General features: G+C 43.7%; 1 protein-coding gene across 3 annotated transcripts in view; it reads left to right on the top strand.

The window, feature by feature from the left end:
* The window catches only part of LOC140199341 (receptor tyrosine-protein kinase erbB-4-like), a 986,886-nt gene that overhangs the window by 849,684 nt on the left and 110,840 nt on the right, over positions 1-26,362 (top strand). For all 3 annotated transcript variants that reach the window (XM_072261212.1, XM_072261213.1, XM_072261211.1), the window contains exon 21: positions 14,066-14,221. In XM_072261212.1, coding sequence (XP_072117313.1) covers positions 14,066-14,221 — 156 coding nt within the window. The remainder of the gene's footprint in view (positions 1-14,065; positions 14,222-26,362) is intronic.

Here is a 26,362-nt window from a genome sequence, read left to right as displayed (position 1 = left end):
CGGCAATCCACTTAAAGCCACCTTCAATGACACCATGCCAACGTAGCCTTTAGTGACTATGTGATTTGTGCAATGTGGCCATGTCAGTGAATAGTTGCCTGGGGATTTGAATGTAGAAGCAGGTAATGCAAATAGCAAATGATTACCGGGGGGGGGGGGGGGGGTACTTAAATATTGTGGTGTGTACAGTATTATGTTTCCACACAGGGAGGCACATTGCTGTGGTCCAGATGGCAAATGTATGGGAAGCTCAGAAACATCCATAAGGCCATGTTCTGTCATACCATCATGGAATACAAACTCAACATCCATCCTTGGTAAATCTTGAAATGTATACAGTAAATAACTACTTTGAATCTCAGAGGCATACAGCACCTTTCAGGTCTGATAATATGGCAGAGAGCAAGTTCCTCAAACAGCTAGATGTTCTGCTGTACTGTACTGATATTTGTTATGGGGTTAAATGTTGTCTGAACCAGTCACTGTATTCCAAGCTCTGTCAGGGGAAGGGAGTCGCAGATATGCTCAGAAATTCCTTGAAGTTCCCACTCACTCCTGGGAATTCTTGACAGCTCAAAGTGGAGAGAGAGCATTTGAGAACCTAGAGGCTATGCATGTCAAGCACAGTGTGGACCGGCGTAACTGGTGCAAGGACCGCATGTCCTCACAACTTCCTGCCCCATCAGTGGAAGAACCTGCGGTTCCCAAATTGGCTTCATCAGCCACCTCGGAACCCTCAAAACCAGAGCAAAAGCAAGCCATCCCCATTACCAAAACACGGCTGAAAAACAAACAGAAACAGAAGTATTGTCCAGGACACCAGATGGAACTTCCTGGCCGTTCTTCAGAATAATTGTGCAGGGTCCTAAACATCTACCCAAGAAGGAAAACAAGAGTTCACTTCATTGCTAAGATTGGACAATGGACGGAGCATTGCTCCTCTTACCTGCATTGGCGTATCCATACTCCAATTTCAGATTGTTTCACATGTACTGTGAATAAATCACCTCCTAACACACCACCTCCAAAAGACTTTCCATCATCAGGTCAGGACCATGATGGAATAATCTCCACTTGCTTGGGTGGGTGCAGTTCCAACAACTTTCAGGAAAGTCGGCATCATCCAGGAACAATTAAGCTGCTCGACTTGTACCCCATCAACCTCCTAAAATATCTATTCCCTCACTTTAATGCACAGTGCCTGCAGTGTGCATCATCTGCAAATGGCACTGTGGTTACTTGTCCAGATTACTTAAGCAGTACCTCCTAAGCCCCTCTACCACCAAGAAGGCAAGGGCAGCACACATATGGGAGAAGCACCTGCTGGCTCCCTTCCAAGTTGCCCGCCTTCCTGACCTGGAAGTATTCCACCAGTCCGTCACTGTGGCTGGGTTCAAGTCCTGGAACTCCCTGCTCAACATCCTACTTTCAGAACTTTCAAACTGGAGAAACTCTACAGGATCATGCAGCATCCGGGGAGGGAAATAGCTAACGCCTTCGAGCAAGTCTGTTCATCAGGACTGGAAGAAAAGAGGGGAGAAAGCTGTATTAAGAAGTGGAGGGACAATTAGCAGGTGATAGGTGGGTCCAGATCACAGAGGGTTGATAGGCAAGTGAAGGAAGGGGAGTGTGAGATTGATGTCAGAAGGCAGCCCACCATCACCTTTCCAAGGATAAGTAGGGATGGGCAAGAAATGCTGGCCTTCCTAAAATAGGAATGTTCAAATTTTTAAAAAATCTTCATTGGTGCTAAGGTAAAAACAACAGTGTTCTTATGGGCAGAGGCAGATCTCATTGTAAGGAATAGGAAGTCCACTCAAAATGGAGTCTATTATTAATAACAATTCTATGCACACTGACTTCATGGAATATGGATTTATACATTTACGGAAATTTGTGCTAACTCCATAAACAGCCATTATTCATTTGATTTGTAGCGAATACTTCAGCTCTACCTCTGTGACCGGAATTGGATGAAATCATATTAATCTCGCAAAAAATGACTACGACATATTAAAAGTCATAAGCTGATTGTTTCTAAGTCTGGCTTTTAGTTGCAGAATGCTGAATTACAAGTGACAGGGCTTTTAGGTGCAGATTTAAGCACAACTCAGGTACCTTCTTATGATCTTGAACTTTATTGTCTGCCTGCACTGTAATTTTTCTGCAACTGTAACACTTTATTCTGCATTCCTTGTACCATTTAAATGCACTGTTGTACTGAAATTACATAATATTAACATAATAAAATGGCCCCTGCCTTTTCAAAGGAGCAGAATGTGACACATCTGACGCCAGGGTACCAGAGCTGACTTTAGTAGAGATGCAGACAGGAATGGGTTGGGGGGAGGGAAAAATGTTTTAACAAGGGAATTTACAGCTTCGGCACATTTTCCAGAGATTAAGCAATGAAAATTGGGAAGGTGCCGGAGTTTTTGGAGTGCCTAAGGCCTGGAGGATCATGGGGCTGGGGGAACAGAGGTAAGGGGCAGCAATAACTGCAACGTGAGCATTGCTGGAACTGCCATCAATGAAGATTGGATAGCACTGAGTGAACAGGTTGGTACATAAGCAACACAACTATTGGAGTTTCTGGAACATGCTGAGATAACAAGCTTAGGACGACCTCTCCAGTGTTCCCACACCTTTGTTTGCTGTCCTGCAGGGAGTGACATTGGCAGTGAGAACTCAGAGTCAACATCAGTAGTATGTGCTTGTCTATTCCCATCCTTCTCAAACAAGCCTGATTCCTGCCCCATCGTCCTTGCATTGCATCAGGGTTGTTCAGAGGACAGAACATTTCAAGACTGAAATTTTTGTTTTTAAGATGCCAGTCAGCTGGACTGTGGCATTTGCTTTACAAGCCACATAGCAACAGTGCGTATCAACAGCATAAATATTCCATCAGCTAAATAATTGCAAAGCCCACTTGAGAGGCCCTTACAAATTCCCCATTGCGCAGGAAAGCAATGAAGGAATAGATGGGGGGCTTCAGTTTGCAGCGACTGTCTTCAGAAAACCTGGTTACCAGGCAATCAGTGTGCAATGCGGAGAATCTGCTTGTGTTGGGGGAATTAGGAGCACAAGCAGCCTCAGGATGTGGGCCTATGGAAATGTGCATAAAGCAACCACCCCTGTTGTCTGTCACAAAAGGACATTCACTGACTCCCAGCAAACAGGTGCACATGAGGGGACAGTAGTGTGGGTAATAGGAGAACAACATTTCATTAGATTTAATTCTCTTTTGTTCCTCTTATATTTAATTTATATTAGGTTACAGAACCTTGGTGGGTTTGTAAGCTCACCGGGAACTAGGCCATTGAAAGAAGCACTGTGCAAATCATTCTACCTCAAGAAACTCAGGGAGCTAAAATGACCACATTTGTTACCATTGAAGAGGACAGTATCCCAAGGGAATTAGAGAATGTCAAGAGAAACCTGGCTCTGAACATGACAAACACTAGTCATATGGGATTCTTGCCTCCACTCCCTCCTCCGAAATCACCTGATTTTGCTGCTCATCTTTCACTCCTTGAACTTTTCAATATCACCAATGGATCACAGTTTGGAATATCGTTCCATCCGTTAGCACGCACAGTCTTCAACATCCACTGACTTGCTACCTATGGATTCACCGGTAGGCCCCAGGACACAGCTTAACGGTTTTCTAAAAGCTATTTATTTTTTACATTTACATTGTTTCCATCCAGGGGGTCATTGTGGACATGGTCGAGGATTACAAATACCTGGGGATACGAATTGTCAATAAACTGGACTGGTCAAAGAACACTGAGGCTGTCTACAAGAAGGGTCAGGGCTGTCTCTATTTCCTGAGGAGACTGAGGTCCTTTAACATCTGCCGGACGATGCTGAGGATGTTCTACGAGACTGTGGTGGCCAGTGCTATCATGTTTGCTGTTGTGTGCTGGGGCAGCAGGCTGAGGGTAGCAGACACCAACAGAATCAACAAACTCATTTGTAAGGCCAGTGATGTTGTGGGGATGGAACTGGACTCTCTCACGGTGGTGTCTGACAAAAGGGTGCTGTCTAAGTTGCATGCCATCTTGGACAATGTCTCCCATCCACTACATAATGTACTGGGTGGGCACAGGAGTACATTCAGCCAGAGACTCATTCCACTGAGATGCAACACAGAGCGTCATAGGAAGTCATTCCTGCCTGTGGCCATCAAACTTTACAACTCCTCCCTTGGAGGGTCAGACGCCCTGAGCCAATAGGCTGCTCCTGGACTTATTTCCTGGTATAATTTACATATTAGTATTTAACTATTTATGGTTTTATTACTATTTAATTATTTATGGTGCAACTGTAACGAAAACCAATTTCCCCCGGGATCAATAAAGTATGACTATGACTATGACTACATTGAAGGAACATTCACTGATTCATAGGTAGGGTGATCAGCTTACAGACCATTTGGTAACAGTAGCTTCTGTCAGTGTGTGACTCCAATAGATCTTCAATGCCTGCACCTTGTGAGTGCAAAATCCTTCACTGCTTGTTTCAACTGAAGTTGTTTGTTGACTAACAAATATTTTAATATCTTCACTGAAGTGTGTCAAGCTTTTGCTACATTATAAACAAAAAACATCTTTAATTTGGCAGGTAAACTGGAATGAGCTGCCAGGGGAAGTGGGCAGGTACAGTTACATTGTTTACCGACATATGGGTAGGTACATGAATAGAAAGTGTTCAGAGCAATTTGGGCCAAACGCAGGCAAATGGGATTGGCTTAGATAGGCAACTTGGTTGAAGAACCAGCTGGGTGAAGAACCTGTTTCCATGATATATACTGTGACTTTGCAACACTAAAGAAAAGGCTGCTAAAGGTATTGTGCTTTTTGTTCTGTGAGATGTCCATGTCCCTATTGCATATGGACAAAGTGGGCTTAGTGTAATTCCTTTAGTGGTTTTGTTTCAGCCTCCAATTGTGCTATGGATTCTTCATGATGATGGCTGTGATTGAAGTTTTTGCACACTCAGTTGCTGTCAGCATCTGTTTGATTATCACCAATGTCAGCAGATGTTTACAGGAGCTGGATTGGGTGCCGGCAAACACTCGAATTTCTGCCAGACCTATCTAGGCAGGGCAGGGCACTGTATGATACAATAGGTGAAACATCCAGGACAACCAGCAGCATACCCAGGCAAGGGAGCGATACTGTGGTGCTAGCCGGGCTACTGCCCCCTGGTGTAATTGATACGGAGTCCACATGCTCTCCTTGCATGTGGTTTCTCCATCTTCCCTGCCCAGCATTCCAGTTACCTTCATTTTGAAAAGATCTGCAGGTTGTTGGGTTAATTGGCCATGAAAAATTAAGATTTGGTGGGAGGTCAATAGGAATGTGCGGTGAATAAAACTAGATAAGTGTATGGCTAGTAGTTGGCACAGACACAGTGGAGTGGAGGGCTTGTTTCCCTGCTATATGACTCTGACTCTCTGGCATGGGTCACTTGATTTGCCTCCGCCTCATGCTTTGAATTTAAGACACCATTGTGCTTAGGACGGAGTCTCAGTGGAATCACTTAACGTCTCCTTTTCTTGGTCTCCTTCATGCATGTAGAGATCTTCATTCCATTCTCCTGCAGAACCGGACTTACGATCTGAGTTGATCCTTCCTTGCAGCTGATGAACTGAACTGTTGTTTAGAGTTTTTCCATTTTTCTCACAGCTCCTTCCATTGCTTGACCCTTTCAAATTAACAGAGGGACATTATTCAAAAACCCTGTGCAGACATGTACCTCAGCACCAGCTGTACCAAAACATTAGGCCAACCAGTTGAGGCTACAGTAGAGGAGAGCTTAACACCACAGGCATCTGGCCCTGAGACCCTGCAACCAATGGATCAGATCAAAGCTCTGCACTCTTCCCATGGTCAGTTGACAGATAAGCTTCTTTCTTCTTCTTAGGCAATTCCTCAAGATTGATGGTAGCTTGCTTCACGCCATTTCTGTGGGTTGGCTGGCAATGTGGGAAGCACATTCTGTTCTGCAGATGAGGCAGAAGATGAATGATGGAGTGAGTGGGTTGGAAGTTTATTCCATCTGCTGCTTTGACAGGTTTTTTGTGCCAAAGCATGGCATCAAGGTTCTTGATACCATCCTAAATGCTTCTTCTTCATTTCTCTCTTCTCCAGGGTTCGGTAGAGGCACTGCATTTGGTCATAATACCATCACACCTTAAAACATAGGAGCAGAATTAGGCCATTTGGCCCATCAAGTCGGTTCTGCCATTTAATCATGTTTGATCCTTTTTTCCACTCCTCAACCTTCTTCCCATAACCTTTGATGCCATGGCCAATCAAGAACTTATCAATCTCTGCCTTAAATGCACCCATGACCTGGCCTCCACAGCTACCTATGGCAACAAATTTCACAAATTCACCACCCTCTGTCTAAAGAAATTTCTATGCATCTCTGTTTTAAATGGACACCCCTCTATATATAGGCTGTGCCCTCTTGCCCTAGACTCCCCCACCATGGGAAACATCCTTCCAAAATCTACTCTGCCTAGGCCTTTCAATATTCAAAAGGTTTCAATGAGATCCCCCCTCATCCTTTTAAATTCCAGTGAGTACAGCCCCAGAACAATCAATCGTTCCTCATACGATAACACTTTTATTCCCAGAATCATCCTTGTGAACCTCCTCTGAACCCTCTCCAATGCCAGAATACTTTTTCTTAGATGAGGAGCCCAAAGCTGTTCACAATACTCAAGGTGAGGCCACACCAGGTCTTTATAGAGGCTCAGAATCACATCCCTGTTCTTGTATTCTAGACCCCTTGAAATGAATACTAACATTGTATTTGCCTTCCTCACCAACTCAATCTGCAAGTTAACCTTCAGGGTGTTCTGCACAAGGACTCCCAAGTCTCTTTGCATCTCAGAATTTTGGATTTTCTCCTCGTTTAGAAAAATAGTCTGCTCAACCATTTCTTCTACCGAAGTGCATGACCATGCATTTTCCAACATTTTATTTCATTTGCCACTTTCTTGTCCATTCTCCTAATCTGTCTAAGTCCTTCTTCAGCCTTCCTGTTTCCTCAACATTACCTGCCCCTCCACCAATCTTCATATCATTTGCAAACTTGGCAACAAAGCCATCTATTCCATCATCTAAATCATTGATATACAGCATAAAAAGAACCGATCCCAACACCAATCCCTGCAGAACACCACTAGTCACTGGTAGCCAACCAGAAAAGATGCCTTTAATCCCACTGGCTATCTCCTACCAATCAACCAATGTTCTAACCACGCTAATAACTTTCCTGTAATACCATGGGCTCTTAACTTGGTAAGCAGCCTCATGTGTGGCACCTTGTCAAAGGCCTTCTGAAAATCCAAATGCTGTATACAACATCCACTGCATCCCCTTTATCTATCGTACTTGTAATCTTCTCAAAGAATTTCAACAGGATTGTTTCAAAGATTTCAAAGATACATTTAATGTCAGAGAAATGTATACAATATACTTCCTGAAATGCTTGTCAGACAAGATTTTCCCTTAAGGAAACCATGCTGACTATGTCCTAGCTTTTCCTGTGTCACCAAGTACTCCACAACCTCCTCCTTAAAAATTTACTCCAACTTCTTCCCAACCACTGAGGTCAGGCTAACTGGTCTTTAATTTCCTTTCTGCTGCCTTCCTCCTTTCTTAAATAGTGGAGTGACATTGGCAATTTTCCAGTCCTCCGGAATCATGCCAGAGCCCAATGATTCTTGAAAGATCATACTAATGCCTCCACAATCTCTACCGCTACCTCTTTCAGAACCCGGGGGTGCAGTTCCTCTTGTCCGGGTGTCTTACGTACCTTTAGGTCTTTCAGATTTTTGAGCACCTTCTCCCTTGTAATAGTAACTGCACTCACTTCTCTTCCCTCACACCTTTTAACACCTGGCAAAATACTCATTTGGTTCATCAACTATCTCTTTTTCCCTGTTATTATTTCTCCACCCTCATTTTCTAACGGTCCTATATCCACTTTCATCTCTCTTTTATTTTTCATATAATTGAAAAAGCTTTTTCTATCCACCTTGACATTGTTTGCTAGCTTGCTTTCATATTTCATTTTTCCCTCCTAATGATTCTTTTAGTTGATTTCTGTAGGTTTTTATAATCTCCTCAACCCTCCGTCTTCCCACAATTTTTTTCTTTGTTGTATGCTCTCTCTTTTTCTTTTACATTAGTTTTGACTTCTCTTGTTAGCCACGGTTATACTATTTTACCATTTACGTATTTCTTTGTTTTTGGAATACATCTAGCCTGCATCTTCTTCATTTTTCCCAGAAACTTAAGCCATTGCTGCTCTGCTGTCGTTTCTGTCAGCAGCTCCTTCCAATTTACTTTGACCAAGTCCTCTCTCATACCACTATAATTTCCTTTACTCCACTGAAATACTGCTACATTAGATTTTACTTTCTCCCTATTTTACTTTTACTTTTTCCCTGAGTTCAAGTTGAATTCAGTCATATTGTGATCAGTCTCCTAAGGGTTCCTTTACCTTAAGCTCCCTAATCGCATCTGGTACATTACGTAACACCCAATCCAGTACAGCTGATCCCCTAGTAGGCTCAATGACAAACTGCTCTAAAAATCCATTTTGTAGGCATACAACCTCACTCTCTTGAGTACCATTACCAATCTACCTGGATGTTAAAATCTCCCATGACTATCAGAACATTGCCCTTTTGACGCAACTTTTTCTATTTCCCATTGTAATCTGTAGTCCACAGCGCAGCTACTGTTTGGAGGCTTGTATATACCGGCCATTAGGGTCCTTTTACCCTTGCAGTTTGTTCATTCAACTCATAAGTAAACAACACCTTCTGATCCTATGTCACATCTTTCGAATGATTTGATGGCATTCTTCTCCAGCAGAACCTTGCAACACCCTCTGCCTACCTAAGTATCTCTCCTATACAGTGTGTAACCTTGGACACTCAGCACCCAACTACAAACATCCTTCTGCCACAATTCAGCGATGGCCACAACATCATACCTGACAATCTGTAAAAGCGCAACACAATCATTCATCTCACTTCTTATACTCAGTGCATTGAGATATAACGCTTTGAATAATGTATTTGCTACCCTTTTTGATTCTGCATACCTAATGCACTGATACTTACCCTGCTGGCTGCAATTTTGTTCTATCATCTGACAGTCTGACTTCATGCTATCTGTGCTTTTTTACCATCCATCCAATCCTGGATCCCTTCACTCCAGTTCCTATCCCCCTGCCAAATTAGCTTAAACCGTTCCCATCAGCTCTAACAAATCTGCCTGAAAGAATTTGGTCCTCCTGGGGTTCAGGTGCAACCCGTCCCTTTTGTACAGGTCATACTTCCCCCAGAAGAGATCCCAATGATACAAAAGCCTGAAGCCCTGCCCCCTGCCCCAGCTTCTCAGCCACACATTCATCTGCCAGTTGTTTTTTTTTAGATTATGAAGACACGTAGTCCTCTTTTATTGTCATTTAGTAATGCATGCATTAAGAAATGATACAATATTTCCTCCGGTGTGATATTACAAAACACAGGATAGACCAAGACTGAAAAAACTGACAAAACCACATAATTATAACATATAGTTACAACAATGCAGCAACACCATAACTTGATGAAGAAGTCCATGAGCACAGTAAAAGTTCAAAGTCTCTCAAATGTCCCACATCTCACGCAGACGTGAGAAGGAAGAATTCTCCTTGCCATGCCGAACACAGTCCGACTCTGAGTCATCTGAAAACTTCGAGCTCTGATCAGCTCTCCGACACCAAGTACTGAGCGCCATCTCTGTCCAAACGATTCGACCTCAACCTCGGTCACCACCAGCAGGCAAAGCCAGGGATTTTGAGGCTTAGCCTCTGAAAGGTTCCCGACCATGCAGTAACGACAGCAGCGAACGAGCGTTTCAGAAATTTCTCCAGATGTTTCTCTGTGCTTTCACGTCCATTCTCCATCAAATCAGAATTGTCCATGGCCCCTATTTAACAGATACGATACCATTTTCACCGGAGGGCTGTGCACATGTGCGGTGCACTGTCTCTCTCCTCCCAAACATATCCTGTTTCTACCCTCACTGGTGCATGGAACAGGTAGCAATCCAGAAATTAATACCATGGAGGTCCTGTTTCTCATCTTCTGTTGCTCTAAATTCTCTCTTCAGGACCACTTTGCTTTTCTTTCCTATGCCATCAGCACCAATATGTACCAAGACATCTGGCTGCTCTCCCTCCCCCTCCAAAATGCTGTGGAGTTGGTCCGAGACATCCCTGACTCTGGCACCTGGCAGGCAACATACCTCCCAGGTCACAGGGGCCTTGAACACGTACTTGAATTATTTAGCTGTTTGATTTGTAATTTCTTCAGCTAAAGAACTGTGAGGACATCTCCATCCTTAGCCGTGTAGGCTTGCATGTTAGACAAAAGGACAAGGCTAAAATACTTAAGGTCACATTCAGAGGAAGGGAGATGGATTTCCCTCATTTTTTAATGATTTCTGAGGCTAATGTCATTTGGTATTTGACACCTTGTACCATAAGACCATAGGTCATAAGAAATAAGAGCAGAGTTTGGTCATTAGGTCCATTAAGCTTGCTCCTCCATTCAATCATGGCAATTCTTTCTTTAACCCCGTTCTCCCATCTTCTTCTGTGACACTTAGCTCCCTCATCAATCAAGAACCTATCAATCCCTGCCTTAGATAGACCCTGTGACTTGGCCTCCTCAGCCCTCCGTGCCCTTGATTTCCACATATTCACCACCCTCTTGGTGAAGAAATTCCTCCTCATCACAGTTCTAATGGACGCCCCTTTTATCCGGAGGTTGTGCCCTCAGATGCTACACTCTCCTACTAATGAAAACATCCTCTCCATGCCCGCTCTACCTAGGCCTTTCAGAACGTGGTAGGTTTCAATGAGATCTCCTCCCATCTTTCTGAATATGTAACCAATTCAGCATCTTTCAGCTCGGACTCCTATCCAAGATAGATTACTATTTGCTGCTTATCAATTCCACTCCACCAGCAAACAAAATGTCAGGTTCAAGCGTTTTGTTCTTGGAAGAAAAGTTTTACAATTTCTTACCTGGATTGATTTATCACCATGATTTTCAATTGTGCCCCATTCTCTTCTCTTATTATAAGTAGTTTTTGATCTTCGAGGTACATACTGGTATATTAACGCTCAAACCCCATTCCTGTATGTGGCTCGCAGAGTAGTTTTGGCTCTGCTTTCTACAGATTCTCATGGCAAAGCTCCCAAACAAATGCCTGACAAGATTCTGCTGCAGGAGCCGAGAGACTTGGGTAGCTGCCTTCAACAGCCTGTCAGTCTCCTGGGAGGGGAACGAATCTATTTGCATTTTCTGGGCTACTGGAGCTGAGCTTTGAAGCAGGGAGGACCTGGAATCACAGATGGAGGCTACGATGTGGCGTGTTACCCTTCATCTTTATCTGACAGCTTGGCTCTTGTGTGCAACAATTTATTATGCAAGGTTCCTCCCTTCTTCACAGTGGACAGTGTGAAGGAGTAGAAGAGTGTGAATTTTATGTGTTGCAATATCTGACTTCTAGAATCAGCCCTGCATTTTATTATGTTTGTTGTTAATTCAAGGATCCCTTACATAGTTTTTTGAGGTTTGATAATATATTTACTGCCTCTTTCTAACTTGATAGAAGTTGCATTAGAATTCCTCCATTTACTACAAGTTTAAACTGCCCTGCCCTGAGTCTTACTCCACTGAAGGTATTGTCCAAAATTTATACAAAAATGACAGTCCTTGTGTATTGCCTATTTTTGTCATACTGAGTCACAGAGTGGAGCTAGTCGAGCTGCCACTTCATTGTACCAGTGAAAAAGATTCAATCCTGACCTCAGGTGCTGTCTGTATGGATTCCCCCTGGCACCGCATGTGTTAACTCTGAGTGCTTTGGTTTCCTTCCACATCCAAAGGTCGAGCAGTTTGGTAAGTTAACTGGCTGTTTAAAATTGCCCCTAGCGTGTAGGTGAGTGGTAGATTCTGGAGATGTGGGAGTATGACGTCAGTAAGACCAAAGAGCTGATTTGGACTTCAGGAAGCATAAGACGAGGGAACATAAACCAATCATTATTGAGGGATCAGAATTGGAAAGAGTGAGCAATTTCAAGTTCCTGGGTGTCAAGGTCACTGAGGATCTATCCTGGTCCCAACATATCAATGCAGCTATAAGAAAGGCAAGACAGTGACTATAGTTCATTAGAAGTTTGAGGAGATTTGGTTTGTCACCTGAAACATGCAAAAACTTCTATAGGTGTATCATGGAGAGCATTCTGACAGTCTGCATCACCCTCTGGTATAGGGGGACTACTGCACAGGATCAAAAGGAGCTATAGAAAGTTGTAAAATTGGTCAGCTCCATTGTGGGTACTAGCCTCCAACGTATCCAAGACACCTTCAAAGACCGGTGCCTCAGAAAGGTGGTGACTATTATTAAGGACCCCCATCACCTAGGACATGCCCTCTTCTCACTGTTACCATCAGGTAGGAGGTACAGACGCCTGAAGGCACACACTCAGTGATTCAGGAACAGCTTCTTCCCCTCTGCCATCCAATTCCTAAATGGACATTGAATCCATGAACACTACCTCATTTTTTATATTATTTCTATTTTTGTACAATTTTAATATAACTATTTAACATACAATGCTGAAAGTGATTTACTTATTTATTGTATCTGCTGCAATCACTTCTCCTGGCATGTGGAATGAGCTGTCAGAAGTGATTGAAGCAGATACAATAACAACCATTGAAAGACAGTTGGACAGGGACATGGATTGGAAAGGTTTAGAGAGAATGGGCTAAAGGCTGGCGAGTGGGAACAACATGGATGGGGCTTCTTGGTCAACATGGACCAGTTGGGCTGAAGGGACTGTTTTTATCCTCCATGTCTCTCTGATTCTTGATGACTGCCAGATTATACCCCAGACGATGATAGTAAACGAGACCCCCATTTCCCCATTCCCATCTGCACTCCTTTTGGTCTCCAATTCAGGCTCTATAAAAATTTTTGGTTTGTTCATGACAATTCTCCAACTTCAGGTAACTGATCCCCTTTTGTCCCTTTTCCATTTTCTCTTTTCTCCTTTCTCCGCCTAATTCACCTGACTCCAGTCACTGAGTCTTTCCCCCCTCCCACAGCCTCTCCATCGGCCCATCACCCACAGACTCCTCCCATTGGTTTCCCAGCACACTTTTTACCCTTTTTATTGTACGCTTCACCCTCCTCTCCTTCAGATTGCATTATCTTCACCCTGCCACCTCCCAGCTTCTGACACCATTCTCACTCTCCCCCTCCTCCATCTGCCTATCCCAGAGCCCCCCACCCCCTAAATCCACTTGTCATCTGCCAATTTATGTAACGTCCCTTCCCTCTGTCTGGCTGCCAGGACTGATGATGAAGGTAGATACAATAGCAGTGTACAAATCATAAAGATAAGCTCATGGTGAATATGCAGTGATGATAGGTATATGGATCACGAACCGACAGAAGGGATGAGTTTAATTTGGCATCCTTCTCAGCACAGACACTGTGGGCCGAGGGGCCTGTTCCCATGCTATACTATTCTATGTTTAATCTTACAGGCTGCGGGTAAGTATTAAACGTACAGAAAGGGAACATCTACATAACCTCCCATGTTGGACGCCGGTCCTTTGTACACAGATGATGCGAAGGAAACTCTTGCACAGATGCAAATGCTGTTTTAATTTCCACTTCAGCTCAACGGAAGCTGAAAATTGCACATCTTGTGTCACTGAAGCTTTTTGTCGGCAGCCAATTTGGCATCGGTGGGCTGCTCAAGAGGGGACATTTCTGGAGGGATGCCAGTCAGGACAATCTGCAAACCACTAGAATGATTGCAAAAGCACATGACTAAATGCAAAACCTTGCTGCAATGTTTTCAAACATCAATTATTTCAATTTTTTTGCCGTTTCAAAACCAATTTCTTCTAGAGCCACACAGAGTGATCAGATTAACAGTGAGGCTCATTTGTGTCTGACAGGGGATGATGTACTTGGAGGAGAGACGGCTGGTTCATCGAGACCTGGCGGCAAGAAATGTGCTGGTGAAGTCACCGAATCACATAAAGATCACTGACTTTGGCTTGGCCAGACTGCTGGATGTGGATGAGAAAGAATACAACGCAGATGGAGGAAAGGTTGGTGAACCTCTTCATTAGTCATGTCAAATGTACAGGCAGAAGCAAGTCACCTTCCTCCCTTTGCATTTCACCACCTTCTATACCCATGTTTATTTGTAGATGCATTTATTTAACCAACACTCTTTAGGTAAGGAATTCTGCTTTGGAATATACATTCAGTGGCCACTTTATTAGGTACACCTGCTTGTTAACGTAAATATCTAATCAGCCAATCATGTCGCGGCAACTCAGTGCATAAAAGCATGATCAAGAGGTTCGGTTGTTGTTCTGATCAAACATTAAAATGGGGAAGAGATGTGATCTAAGTGACTCTGACCGTGGAAGGATCATTGGTGCCAGACAACGTGGTTTCAATATCTCAGAAACTGCTGATCTTCTGTGATTTTCACGCACAACAGTCTCTGAAGTTTACAGAGAATGGTATGAAAAACCAAAAAAAAATCCGGTGAGTGGCAGTTCTGTAGACAAAAACATCTCGATATGAGAGAGGTCAGCGGAAAATGGCCACACTGGTTTAAACTGACAGGAAGGCGACTGTAACTCAAGAAGCCATGCATTACAACAGTTGCGCGTAGAGGAGCATCTCCGAAAGCGTAACATGTCAGACTTGCAGTGGATGGGCTACAGCAGAAGGAGAGCACGCCTCTCCTGTACCTAATAAAGTGGCCACTAAGTATATTTACACCTCTAATTTTGGATTTCCCGTTGATGAAGATATTTTTTCCACATCTGCTCTATCAGATCACCTCCTCAGCCTTAGCATTTTTTTTGAGAGAAAAGAACCTCCTGCTCTTCTACCTTTCTAAATAGCCAAACCTTTTCAGTTCTGAAGTCATCCTTTATCTCCCACTTGCACCTTTTTCACTTCCTCAATATTGTTCCCGTGCAAGTGCCACCTTGACATACTCTTCAACTACAGCTCATCAAATGTGAGCTGCTCCTTTACATTTTTGTTCTCAAACAGCGATCTTCACCCATGATTGGTTCTGGCAGTGTATCTATCACGTGCCCCTCAACTGAAGAAAGACCTTTGATTTCAGGAGAGAATCACCCTCCCAAAGGAATGTTTCATGTTTCTATTCATAGGGAGAGAACATTCAGTTCATTGACGACTCTGTGCTCAAAGCAATCCCATTTTATACATATTATACACAAAATGTTGAATGTGCACATGTTATTTATATAAATATTTCAATTTGTGGCTCAGATTTGTCTCAAGTAGGCCACATTTTGCATCATTTGTGAAGTCTGCTCTCAGCAGGATTGTAGCAGGTCACCTGCGTTAAAGAGCAGCTTTATTTCAGTGTTCCACCTCAGGTGCTTATTCCAGAGTGAATCCTCTCCACAGACCACAGTGTGAGACATGATGAAGAATCGGTCTAGATCTCCAACTTGTGCAATAGTGGGGTGATACCATTTGCTCAGAGCATTCCAAGCTTCTATCGACTTTTAATGGAGATGTATTAACCTGTTTCACTGGACTGAAAGGACTCTCCTCTCCTTTTGTAATAGTGAAGGGGTGCAACAGGTAAAGCTGCTGCCACACAGTTCTGGCATCCTGGATTTAATCCTGGCTTCTGCTGTTACACAATGTCTCTGTGCCCTTGTAGCTTTGCCCCAGGTGCTCTTGTTTAGAATGATATAGCCCTACAGAACAGAAATGGGCCATTCACCCCACCAGGAGGGACCCATCTGTAATTATTTCCCATCTCCCAGCACTTGGTCTATAGCCTTCAAGACCAAGGCAATTAGATAGAAACGCAGTATGAAACCAGGACCTCCCATTCAACTCACCCACTGGTGCTGCCCACTGGTCAGAGTCAGAATCAGGTTTATTATCATTGAGGTACTGCATGTCATGAAATTTGTTGCCTTGCAGCAGCAATACAGTACATTACGTAAAATGTCACGACAGGTGACAGTAAGAAATGTATAGAAAATAAATAAATAACTCGTGCAAAGAGAGAGCAAAGTAGTTAGGTAATGTTCATGGGTTCATGGACCATTCCGAAATCTGATGGCAGAGGGGAAGAAGCCGATCCTAAAATGCTGATTGCATTTCTTCAGGCTCCTGTACCTCATCCCTGATGGTTACAATAAGAAGAGGGCATGTCCTGGGTGGTGGGGGTCCCTAATCATGGATGCTGCCTTTTTGAGGCATCGCCTTTTGAAGATTTCCTCAATGGTAAGGAGGCTGGTGCTTATAATGGAGCTGGCTGAGTTTACAACGCTCTGCAGCATTTTCTGATCCTCTGCATTAGCACCTCCATACCAGATGGTGATGCAGCCAGTTAGAATGCTCTTCACGTTACATCTGTAGACATTTTCTAGTATTTGGTGACATGCCGAATCTCAGACTCCTAATGCAATATACCAACTGGTGCACCTTATTCATAACTACATCAATTGTTGGGTCCAGGACAGATCTTCAGAGATGTTGACATCCAAGAACCTGAAACTGCTCACCCTTTCCACTACTGGGACTTCAACCAGGCTTGGTTGAAGAAAACTCTGTCCAATTACCATCAGCAGATAACCTGTAGCATTGGAGCTCCCAACACACTGGACCACTGTTATACTAAGATAAATGACTACCGTTCCATGCCCAGACTGCATTAATGTAAATCTGATCACCTGGCTGACCTTCTCCTATCTGCACACAGGTAGAGGCTAAAAAGCAAGACTCCAGAGATTAGGACAAAAAAGAGGTAGTGGGACTTGGATACTATCATCTCTTGCAAAATTAAATCAAGAAATGTAAACAACAACAGTGCTTTGCTTCCAGATGAGCTCAATGCCTTCTATGCTCCCTTTGACCATCAGAACATGGAGGAATCATCAAAAACTCCCACAGCCCCGATGATCCTGTGATTTCCGTCTCTGAGGCCGATGTGAAAGCAGCCTTCAGGAGGGTGAACCCGCAAAAAATATACGGTCCAGACGGGATATCTGGCCAAGTTCTAAAGACCTGTGCTGATCAACCGACTGGTGCATTCACTAAGATCTTTAACCTCTTGCTTTAGAGTCTTCAGTTACTTCATGCAGGCTTCAATTATACCAGTGCCGAAGAAGAACATGATAACCTGTCTCAATCACTATCGCCTAGTAGCACTTACATCCACAGAGGTGAAGTGTTTTGAAAGGTTGATTAAGAAACATATCAATCCCTGCTTGAGAAGTGACTTGGTCCGCTTTAATTTGACCACCAGAGCAACAGGACCACAACAGATGCCACCTCATTGACTCCTCACTCAACCCTGGAACAACTGGATAGCAAAATTGCATACCTCAGGATTCTCTTTATTGACTACAGCTTGGCAGTCAAAACTATCATCTGCTCAAAACTAATCAATAGGCTTCAAAGACCTTGACCTCAATACTCCTTGTGCAACAGGATCCTCGACAGTCTCAATTGCATAGCCCAGTCAGTTCTGATTGGGAACAGCATCTTCTCCATAATCTCCATCAGCACAGTTGCACCACAAGGCTGTGTGCTTATCCCCTTTTCTCCTCACTGTACACCTGTGCCTGTGTGGCCAAGTACAGCTCCAATGCCATATTCAAGTTTGCCGGCAACAGCACTATTGTTGGCTAAATCAAAGGTGGTGACAAATCAGCATGTAGGAGGGAGATTGAAAATCTGGCTTAGTGGTGTTTTAACGACAACCTCTCACTCAGTGTTAGCAAGACCTATGAGCTGATTATTGACACCAGGAGGAGGAAACCAGGGATCCATGAGTCAGTCCTCATTGGACGATCATAGGTGGAGAGGATAAGAAACTTTAAATTCCTTGGTGTTATTATTTTGGAGGACCTGTCCTGGGCCCAGTACATAAGTGCAATTACAAAGAGAGTATGACAGCTCCTCTAATTCTTTAGGAGTTTGCGTAGATTTGGCATGACTTCTAAAACTTTGACAAACTTCTGTAGATGTGTAGTGGAGAATACAGTATACTGACTGGCTGCATCATAGCCTGAAATGGAAACTCCAATGCCCTTGAATGGAAAATCCGACAAAAGTAATGGACATGGCCCAGTCCATCAGGTGTAAAGCCGTCCCCACCCTTGAGCATATCTACACGAAGCGCTGTCGCAGGAAAGCAGCATCCGTCATCAGGGACCACCACCACCCAGGACATGCGCTCTCCTCACTGCTGCCATTGGGAAGCTGGTACAGAAGCCTCAGAATTCACACTGCCAGGTTCAGCAACAATTATTACCCCTCAATGATTAGGCTTCTGAACCAAAGGGGATAATTTTACTCAATTTCACTTGCCCCATCATTAAGTTGTTCCCACAAACCATGGACTCAACTTTAGGGACCTTCCCTCTCACGTTCTTGATATGTATTACTTATTTATTTATTATTATTATTTCTTTCTTTCTCTATTTGCACAGTCTGTTTTTTTTGCACACTGGCTGAACACTGAAGTTGGTGCAGTCTTACAATGATTCTATTATGGTTATTATTCTAATATGGATTTATTGAGCATGCCCATGAGAAAATGAATCTCAGGGTTGTACATGATGATATATATGTACTTTGATGATACATTTACTTTGAACTTTGCTAACCCCTCAATGAGGACTGGTGTGTGTTGTTCCATCAACTTCCCTTTCCTGAAGTCCACAATCAATTCTCCTTGTTCTTAATGATATTGAATGAAAGGCTGTTGAAGCAACACCACTCAATTAGCCAATCTATCTCGCTCCTGTACACCTCCTCATCGCCATCTGACTTTCTGCCAAGGTGAGCTCCATTTGCCACCTGTGGCCCCTATCCCTCGAAATTCCTCTGATACACGTACTTATCTAAACATCTTCTGAAATGTTTCTATTGTATTTCAGAATGTTGTTATTGTACAGTAGCTCTAGTTCAAGTGTTCATATGGACTCTCTTTAAATTCTGTCAGCAACCCTGCTTTCGCCACTCTCTCAAGCAATGTATTCCAAGTACTCACCCCTCTTTGGATGAGATCCCACATCCCAAACAAGTGCATTTGACAAGTTAATTGGCCACTGTAAATTGCACCAAGTGTATAGATGAATGGTAGAATCTTGAGGGAAGTTGATGGGAATGTGGGAGTACCAAGTACCTTTTACGTGTGGTTAATGTGGCCTCAACGATTTCCCCTGGCAGCTTATTCCAGACACTGATCACCAACTGGATGAAAATTTTGCCCCTCAGGTTCCTCTCCTCTCTCACTGTAAATCCACGCCCTCTAGTTCTTGATTCCCCAACCCTCCACTGAAAACCACTCCAACATGCTCAGCATCTCTCCATAATGAAGTCCCTCGAGTCCTGACAACGCCCATGTCAATCTTTATCCAGCTGAATGGCACCTTTCCTATAGCAGCGCGACCAAAGCTGAGCACAGTAGTGGAACTAGTTTATTATTATCAGTTGTATCCAGATACAGTGGAAAGCTTGTCTGATACACTGTTCATTCAGATCAGATCATTGGGATAGAATAAGCAAAACCAATAACAATGCAGAATAAGGTGTAACAGCTGGAGGGAAAACGCAGTGCAGGTAAATAATAAAGTGCAAGATCATTATGAGGTTACCAGCCCATTTTATCATGCTGGGGACCACTTAATAGTTTTATAACAGCGGGGTAGAAACCTGGTTGTGCATACATTCAAGCCTTTGTATCTTCTTCCCTATGGAAGAGGGGAGAAGAGCGAGTTACCGATTGAGTTTTATTGAGTTGCCAGTTCCTGCCTTTCTTTCAACCATAACTGGGTTTATTTACCTTGAATTGAAGGAGCCCGAGGGAAAACCAGTTAAGGTTTGCGAATTATAGGGGCAATGAACAGAGTAGATAGTCGGAAGCTTTTCACAGTAACAGAGGGCATAACTCTAAGTAAAGCGGACAGCGTGAAGAAGAATGTGAGAAAAGATTTTTTTCACCCAGAGGGACGTTTTCCTGAACACACTGTCTGAGTGGGCAATGGAGGCGGGTACTCACACAACATATAAGTATCTGAATGAGCACTTGAATTGTTAAAATGTAGTAGTATGCAGCCCAACTGCTAATTAGTGATGACTAGCATAGACCTGGAGAGTAGAAAGGCCGGTGTCTGTACTTTTGATTCTAACAATGACTAATGTTGGTTTCTATTTATAAAAGCTAAGTCACATCTTCCAATGTTTTTTGGCTATAGTACCACTTCAGCTTCACAGAACCGTTATAAAATCCTTGAGATTGACTCTTGCAGATTACCTCAAATGAGATGGCGGCTTCTATACATTCCCTAGCATCCATTAGTCTTTAAAGCAAAGATCATATTTAAATTTACTGCCACTTCTGGAGAAAGTTTATGTGTTGAAGCATATGCAATATAAAGTGTCATTATGTGCCTGTGTGTGCATCAATCGCCTTCGGCGGAAAGATTAATCAGAACTTCTACGGCAGTTTCTTTGGTCATTCTCTCCAGATGTTCCAAAAGCTGCTTGGAGACGTGATTCTAATGTACGGGAAAAGATAGTGCTGGTGCTTCTGTACTGTACTTGCAGCAGCTTTGTAATACCCTGCTCGACTGCTGAACAGGATATCACCTGTGCCACTGAGATCACTGCTGACAATGCCATTGTAACAGTCTGCTTTTTACCAACTTAATTTAATGCAGCTTATGGGATTTTAGCAGATGTGGACTCCTGAGGTAGATCTAAAAAAAACCCCAGGGGTGTTGAGAAAACCTCTTCATCGATGCATGAAAGGAAATTAAACAGAGCAATGAAAGAGACAGTGATGGAAGGGTAATGTATCGAGAGAGCTGAAAATAGGATAGGAAAGGTATAGTGCTACTTCAGCTACACATACTGTAGTAGTTATAAACTCCGTAAGATTTACTCTTACAAATGAAATAGAGCAAACTATGCTAAAGAGGTAAGCTCCAACATGGATCAGCTACACTGAACATTGTTACTATATCATATAGGTAACTTAAATGATCCAGCTGCTCACAATATGCCTTTCACTCACATTTGTCCACGTGATCCATCCCTCCCCCTATCTTCTCCTATCATTTCGGGTCTCCCCCTCCCACTCCCACTTTCAAATCTCTTACTACCTCTTCTTTCAGTAGTCCTGACGAAGGGTCTCGGCCCAAATTGTTGACTGTACTTCTTCCTATAGATGCTGCCTGGCCTGCTGCGTTCACCGGCAATTTTTATGTGTGTTGATACATTAAGTCCTTGCTAGCCATAAGGGATAGGGGCATGGAATTCTCATGATAACAAAATTATCATGGACACCATTGAAGCTGCTGATAATGGCAGTAAGGCTGCAGTGATCCCCAGTCTAAGGATATTAAATTCAGGTTTATTGTCATATGCACAAATCTTACATGTATGCACAGGTGCAGTGAAAAACTTACTTCCAGCATCATTACAAGCTCATAGCATCAGATAAGCAATATTCAGAAGAAAATCATAATTTGAACATAAATTGGACAAAATTTTTACAAAAAAAACAACTCAAAGCAAAAGTGTTAATTTTAGTGCAAAGAGTATAAGCAAAATAGGGCATACGCTACAAGTAGCCAACATTCCTACACCAGCAGTCCCGATGAAGGGTCTCAACCTGAAATGTCGACTGTTTATTCCTTTCCATGGATGCTGCCTGACCTGCTGAGTTCCTCCAGCATTTTGTGTTTGTTACTCTGGATTTCCAGCAGCTGTAGAGTCCCTTGTGATTAATATATAGTGCAAAAGCTATGAAAACTTGCTTGTAAGTCTCAGTCTCAGCTTGCGTGTATATCTATCCACGTTCCTGGCCCCCACTGCCCCACTCCTTTGCTCTCCCCATTGCTGAAGTGCAGATTGATGGTGGGAAGAATGAGAAGGGAATTCATTCTATAAGAATCTGCAGCAAGAGGCTTGAATGTGAATATGCTCACAACGCAAAGAGGCTGAGACAAGGCATACAGGATCCCGGAGTTTATCACAGGGGCTTTGAAGGTGAGAGAGAGGTAGCACAGGGATCAGGCAATGCTTTACAGTATCAGTGATCACTGATCAGTGTTCAACACCCACCACTGTCTCAAATGAGCTTGCATGTTCACCCTGTGACCATACAGATTTCCTCTGTCATTCCAGAGATGTACACTTAGGGCTAGTGAGTTCTGGGCATACACAAGGAAATCTGCAGATGCTGGAAATTCAAGCAACACTCATCAAAGTTGCTGGTGAACACAGCAGGCCAGGCAGCATCTCTAGGAAGCGGTACAGTCAACGTTTTGGGCCAAGACCCTTCGTCAGGACTAACTGAAAGAAGAGCTAGTAAGAGATTTGAAAGTGGGAGGGGGAGAGGGAGATCCAAAATGATAGGGGAAGACAGGAGGGGGAGGGATGGACCCAAGAGCTGGACAGTTGATTGGCAAAAGGGATATGAGAGGATCATGGGACAGGAGGCCTAGGGAGAAAGAAAAGGGGGAGGGAGGAAAAACCCAGAGGATGGGCAAGGGGTATAGTGAGAGGGACAGAGGGAGAAAAAGGAGAGAGAGAGAGAAAGAATGAATATATATATAAAAAATAACGTATGGGGTACGAGGGGGAGGTGGAGCATTAGCAGAAGTTTGAGAAGTCAATGTTCAATGCATCAGGTTGGAGGCTGCCCAGACAGAATATAAGGTGTTGTTCCTCCAACCCGAATGTGGCTTCATCTTTACAGTAGAGGAGGCCGTGGATAGACATATCAGAATGGGAATGGGATGTGGAATTAAAATGTGTGTCATGCTATGTTGATACTGGAAGAGTGTGACACTTGTGGGCTGCCCCCTGCACAAACCTCTGACTGTGTTGGTCTTTGATGCAAAGCAATGCATTTCACTGTGTTTCAATGTTTCAATGTCCACGTGACAAATAAAGCTAATCTTTCATCATTCAAGAGAAAACTACTTTGGGTAAAATTAGAATATTTTTGGTTCTGGGCATTGCTCAGTGAGAGTGCAGGACAGTCCTGGAGATGTTCGCATTCAGTTATGTGGAAGAAGTTACAGAAAATGGGGTTGTTCTTCCTGAACAGAACTGGTTAAGAGGAGATATGAACTCAGGAGATACCACAGGTGCTTGAAGTATTGAACAACACGTGCAAAATGCTGGAGGAACTACTGCAATTTTTTGAGGAAATTACAAGCAGGGTAGACAAAGGAGATACATTAGATGTGATGTACTCGGATTTTCAGAAGGCCTTTGACAAGGTGCCTCACATGAGGCTGCTTAGCAAGATAAGAGCCCATGGAATTACAGAGGAGATACTAGCATGGGTGGAGCATTGGCTGACCAGTAGAAGACAGAGAGTGGGAATAAAGGAATCCTATTCTGGCTGGCTGCCAGTTACCAGTGGAGTTCCACAGTGGGTGGTGTTGGGACCGCTGCTTTTTATGATGTATGTCAATGATTTGGACTACGGAATTAATGGATTTGTGGCTATATTTGCTGATGGTACAAAGATAGGTGGAGGAGTGGATCTTGTTGAGGAAACAGAGAGCCTGCAGAGAGACTTAGATAGTTTTGGGGAATGGGCAAAGAAGTGGTAAATGAAATACAATGTTGGAAAGTGTATGGTCATGCACTTTGGTGGAAGAAATAAATGGGCAGACAATTATTTAGATGGGGAGAGAATTCAAAATGCAGAGGTGCAAAGGGACTTGGGAGTCCTTGTGCAGGATACCCTAAAGGTTAACCTCCAGGTTGAGTCGGTGGTGAAGAAGGTGAATGCAATGTTGGCATTCATTTCTAGAGGTGTAGAGTATAAGAGCAGGGATGTGATATTGAAGCACTATAAGGTACTCGTGAAATCACACCTGAAGTTTTGGGCTCCTTATTTTAGAAAGGATATACACTGGAGAGGGTTAAGAGAAGATTCACGAGAATGATTCCAGGAATTAAAGGGTTACCATATGAGGAACATCTGGCAGCTCCTGGGCTTTATTCCCTAGAGTTCAGGAGAATGGGGGTGGGGGGGGGTGAAATCTCATAGAAACATTTCAAATGTTAAAAGGCCTGAACAGATTAGATATGGCAAAGTTATTTCCCATGGTAGGGGAGTCTAGTACGAGCGGGCACGACTTCAGGATTGAAGGATGTCCATTTAGAACAGAGATACGGAGATATTACTTTAGTCAGAGGGTGGTAAATCTGTGGAATTTGTTGCCAGGAGCGGCTGTGGAGGCCAAGTCATTGGGTGCATTTAAGGCAGAGATAGATAGGTCCTTGATTAGCCAGGGCATCAAAGGGTATGGGGAGAAGGCAGGGGAGTGGAGATGACTGGAAGAATTGGATCAGCCCATGATTGAATGGTGGAGCAGACTTGATGGGCCGAATGGCCCACTTCTGCTCCTAAATCTTATGGTCTTATTAACTCAGCAAGTTAGGCAGCATCTGTGGAAGTCAATGTTTTGGGGTGAGACTCTTCATCACGCCTGAGTTCCTCCAGCAAGAGGAGATTTGATTTGATTTCTTATTTCAGAACAACATTGAAGGAGGACATTTGGCCCCCCAGGTCTATGCCAGCCCTCCCAGCAATCCAATCAGTCCTGTTCTCCTCTTACTTCCCTGTCATTGACCCATTGATTGATCTATCCCCTGATTCTTCTGCCATTCTCTAACACGAGGGGTAATTTACAGTAGCAAATGGAACGCCCAGGGCAAACCCACATGGTCACAGGGAGAACTGACATCTTTGGCCTAGCTAAGATCTGTCTTTCACCAAGTTGATGACCTTCCAACAGCAATTACAGCAGCATCACAGGCATATAGGTAAAGACAACACAGAGCACATCAATTGTACAAGACAGCAAAGACTAAAAGATCACTCACAACATGTTGGAGGAACTCAGCAGGTCGGGCAGCATCCGTGGAAACGATCAATCGACGTTTCGGGCCGGAACCCTTCACAGTCCTGACGAAGGGTTCCGGCCCGAAACGTCGATTGATCGTTTCCACGGATGCTGCCCGACCTGCTGAATTCCTCCAGCGTGTTGTGAGTGTTGCTTTGACCCCAGCATCTGCAGATTATTTTGTGTTTAAAGACTAAAAGATTGTGCAAAACAAGTGTAAAAAGTGTAGACAAGTCCACAGTAGGACGGGAGATGGTCTATGTATCCTTGATGATAGATGCCACCTTCTTGAGGCAGCACCTCCTGTAGATGCTATCAATGGTGAGGAAGGCTGTGCTCATGTTATCCACTGCTCTCCACATTTCTGTGTGTTAGAATTGCCATTCCCAGCCATAATACAATCAGTAATTTCAATGGGCACGTCTTAGAAGTTTGTTAGAGTACATGGTGATACTGGCACAAGCACTGCTGGAATGGGTGAAGGAATCTGATTCACCCCAGGTCTTTCAATAAGCATAAAGTTAGACAAATATCTGAGGAATGGGACTAATTGAATTACACTAATAAAAAGCCAGCATAGGCCTAATCAACTGATTGAGATGAAATATGTAGGCATCCGTTAGTCTCGTGAGACCCTGGATTTGCACTTTGGAAGGTTTCCAGGGTGCGGGCCTGGGCAAGGTTGTATGGAAGACTGGCAGTTGCCCATGCTGCAAGTCTCCCCTTTCCACGCCACCGATGTTGTCCAAGGGAAGGGCACAAGGGCTGATACAGCTTGGTACCGGTGTCATCGCAGAGCAATGTGTGGTTAAGTACCTTGCTCAAGGACACAACACGCTGCCTCAGCTGAGGCTCGAACTAGCGACCTTCAGATCACTAGACCAATGCCTTAACCACTTGGCCACACCTCATGAAGATCATATTGTTTGACCATGTGACAAACAGTTGTTTGGACAAATGTAACAGAAGGTAGCCCATGCTCAAGGGAAAAGAGAGATGAGAGTTCTGTAGATTGAGGTGGGTCAGACGTGCTCAGTTACAGCAATTGACAGTTGTTGGTCTGTTAATTAGCAGCACAGTGGCATAACAGTTGAGCGTAACAATATTACAGCGCCAGCAAACCTGGTTCAATTCCTCCGTTATCTGTAAGGAGTTTGTACGTTTTCTCTGTGTCCATGGGGATTTTGTTCAGGTGCTCCAGTTTCCTCCCACATTCCCAGGACATAGACACTAGTAGATTAATTGACCTCTTTGGTGTAACTGGGCAGTGCAGGCTCGTTGGACCAGGAG

This window comes from Mobula birostris, chromosome 6 (assembly GCF_030028105.1).
Source record: "Mobula birostris isolate sMobBir1 chromosome 6, sMobBir1.hap1, whole genome shotgun sequence".
Lineage (NCBI taxonomy): Eukaryota > Metazoa > Chordata > Chondrichthyes > Myliobatiformes > Myliobatidae > Mobula > Mobula birostris.
This window is presented reverse-complemented; position numbering and strand designations above follow the sequence as displayed.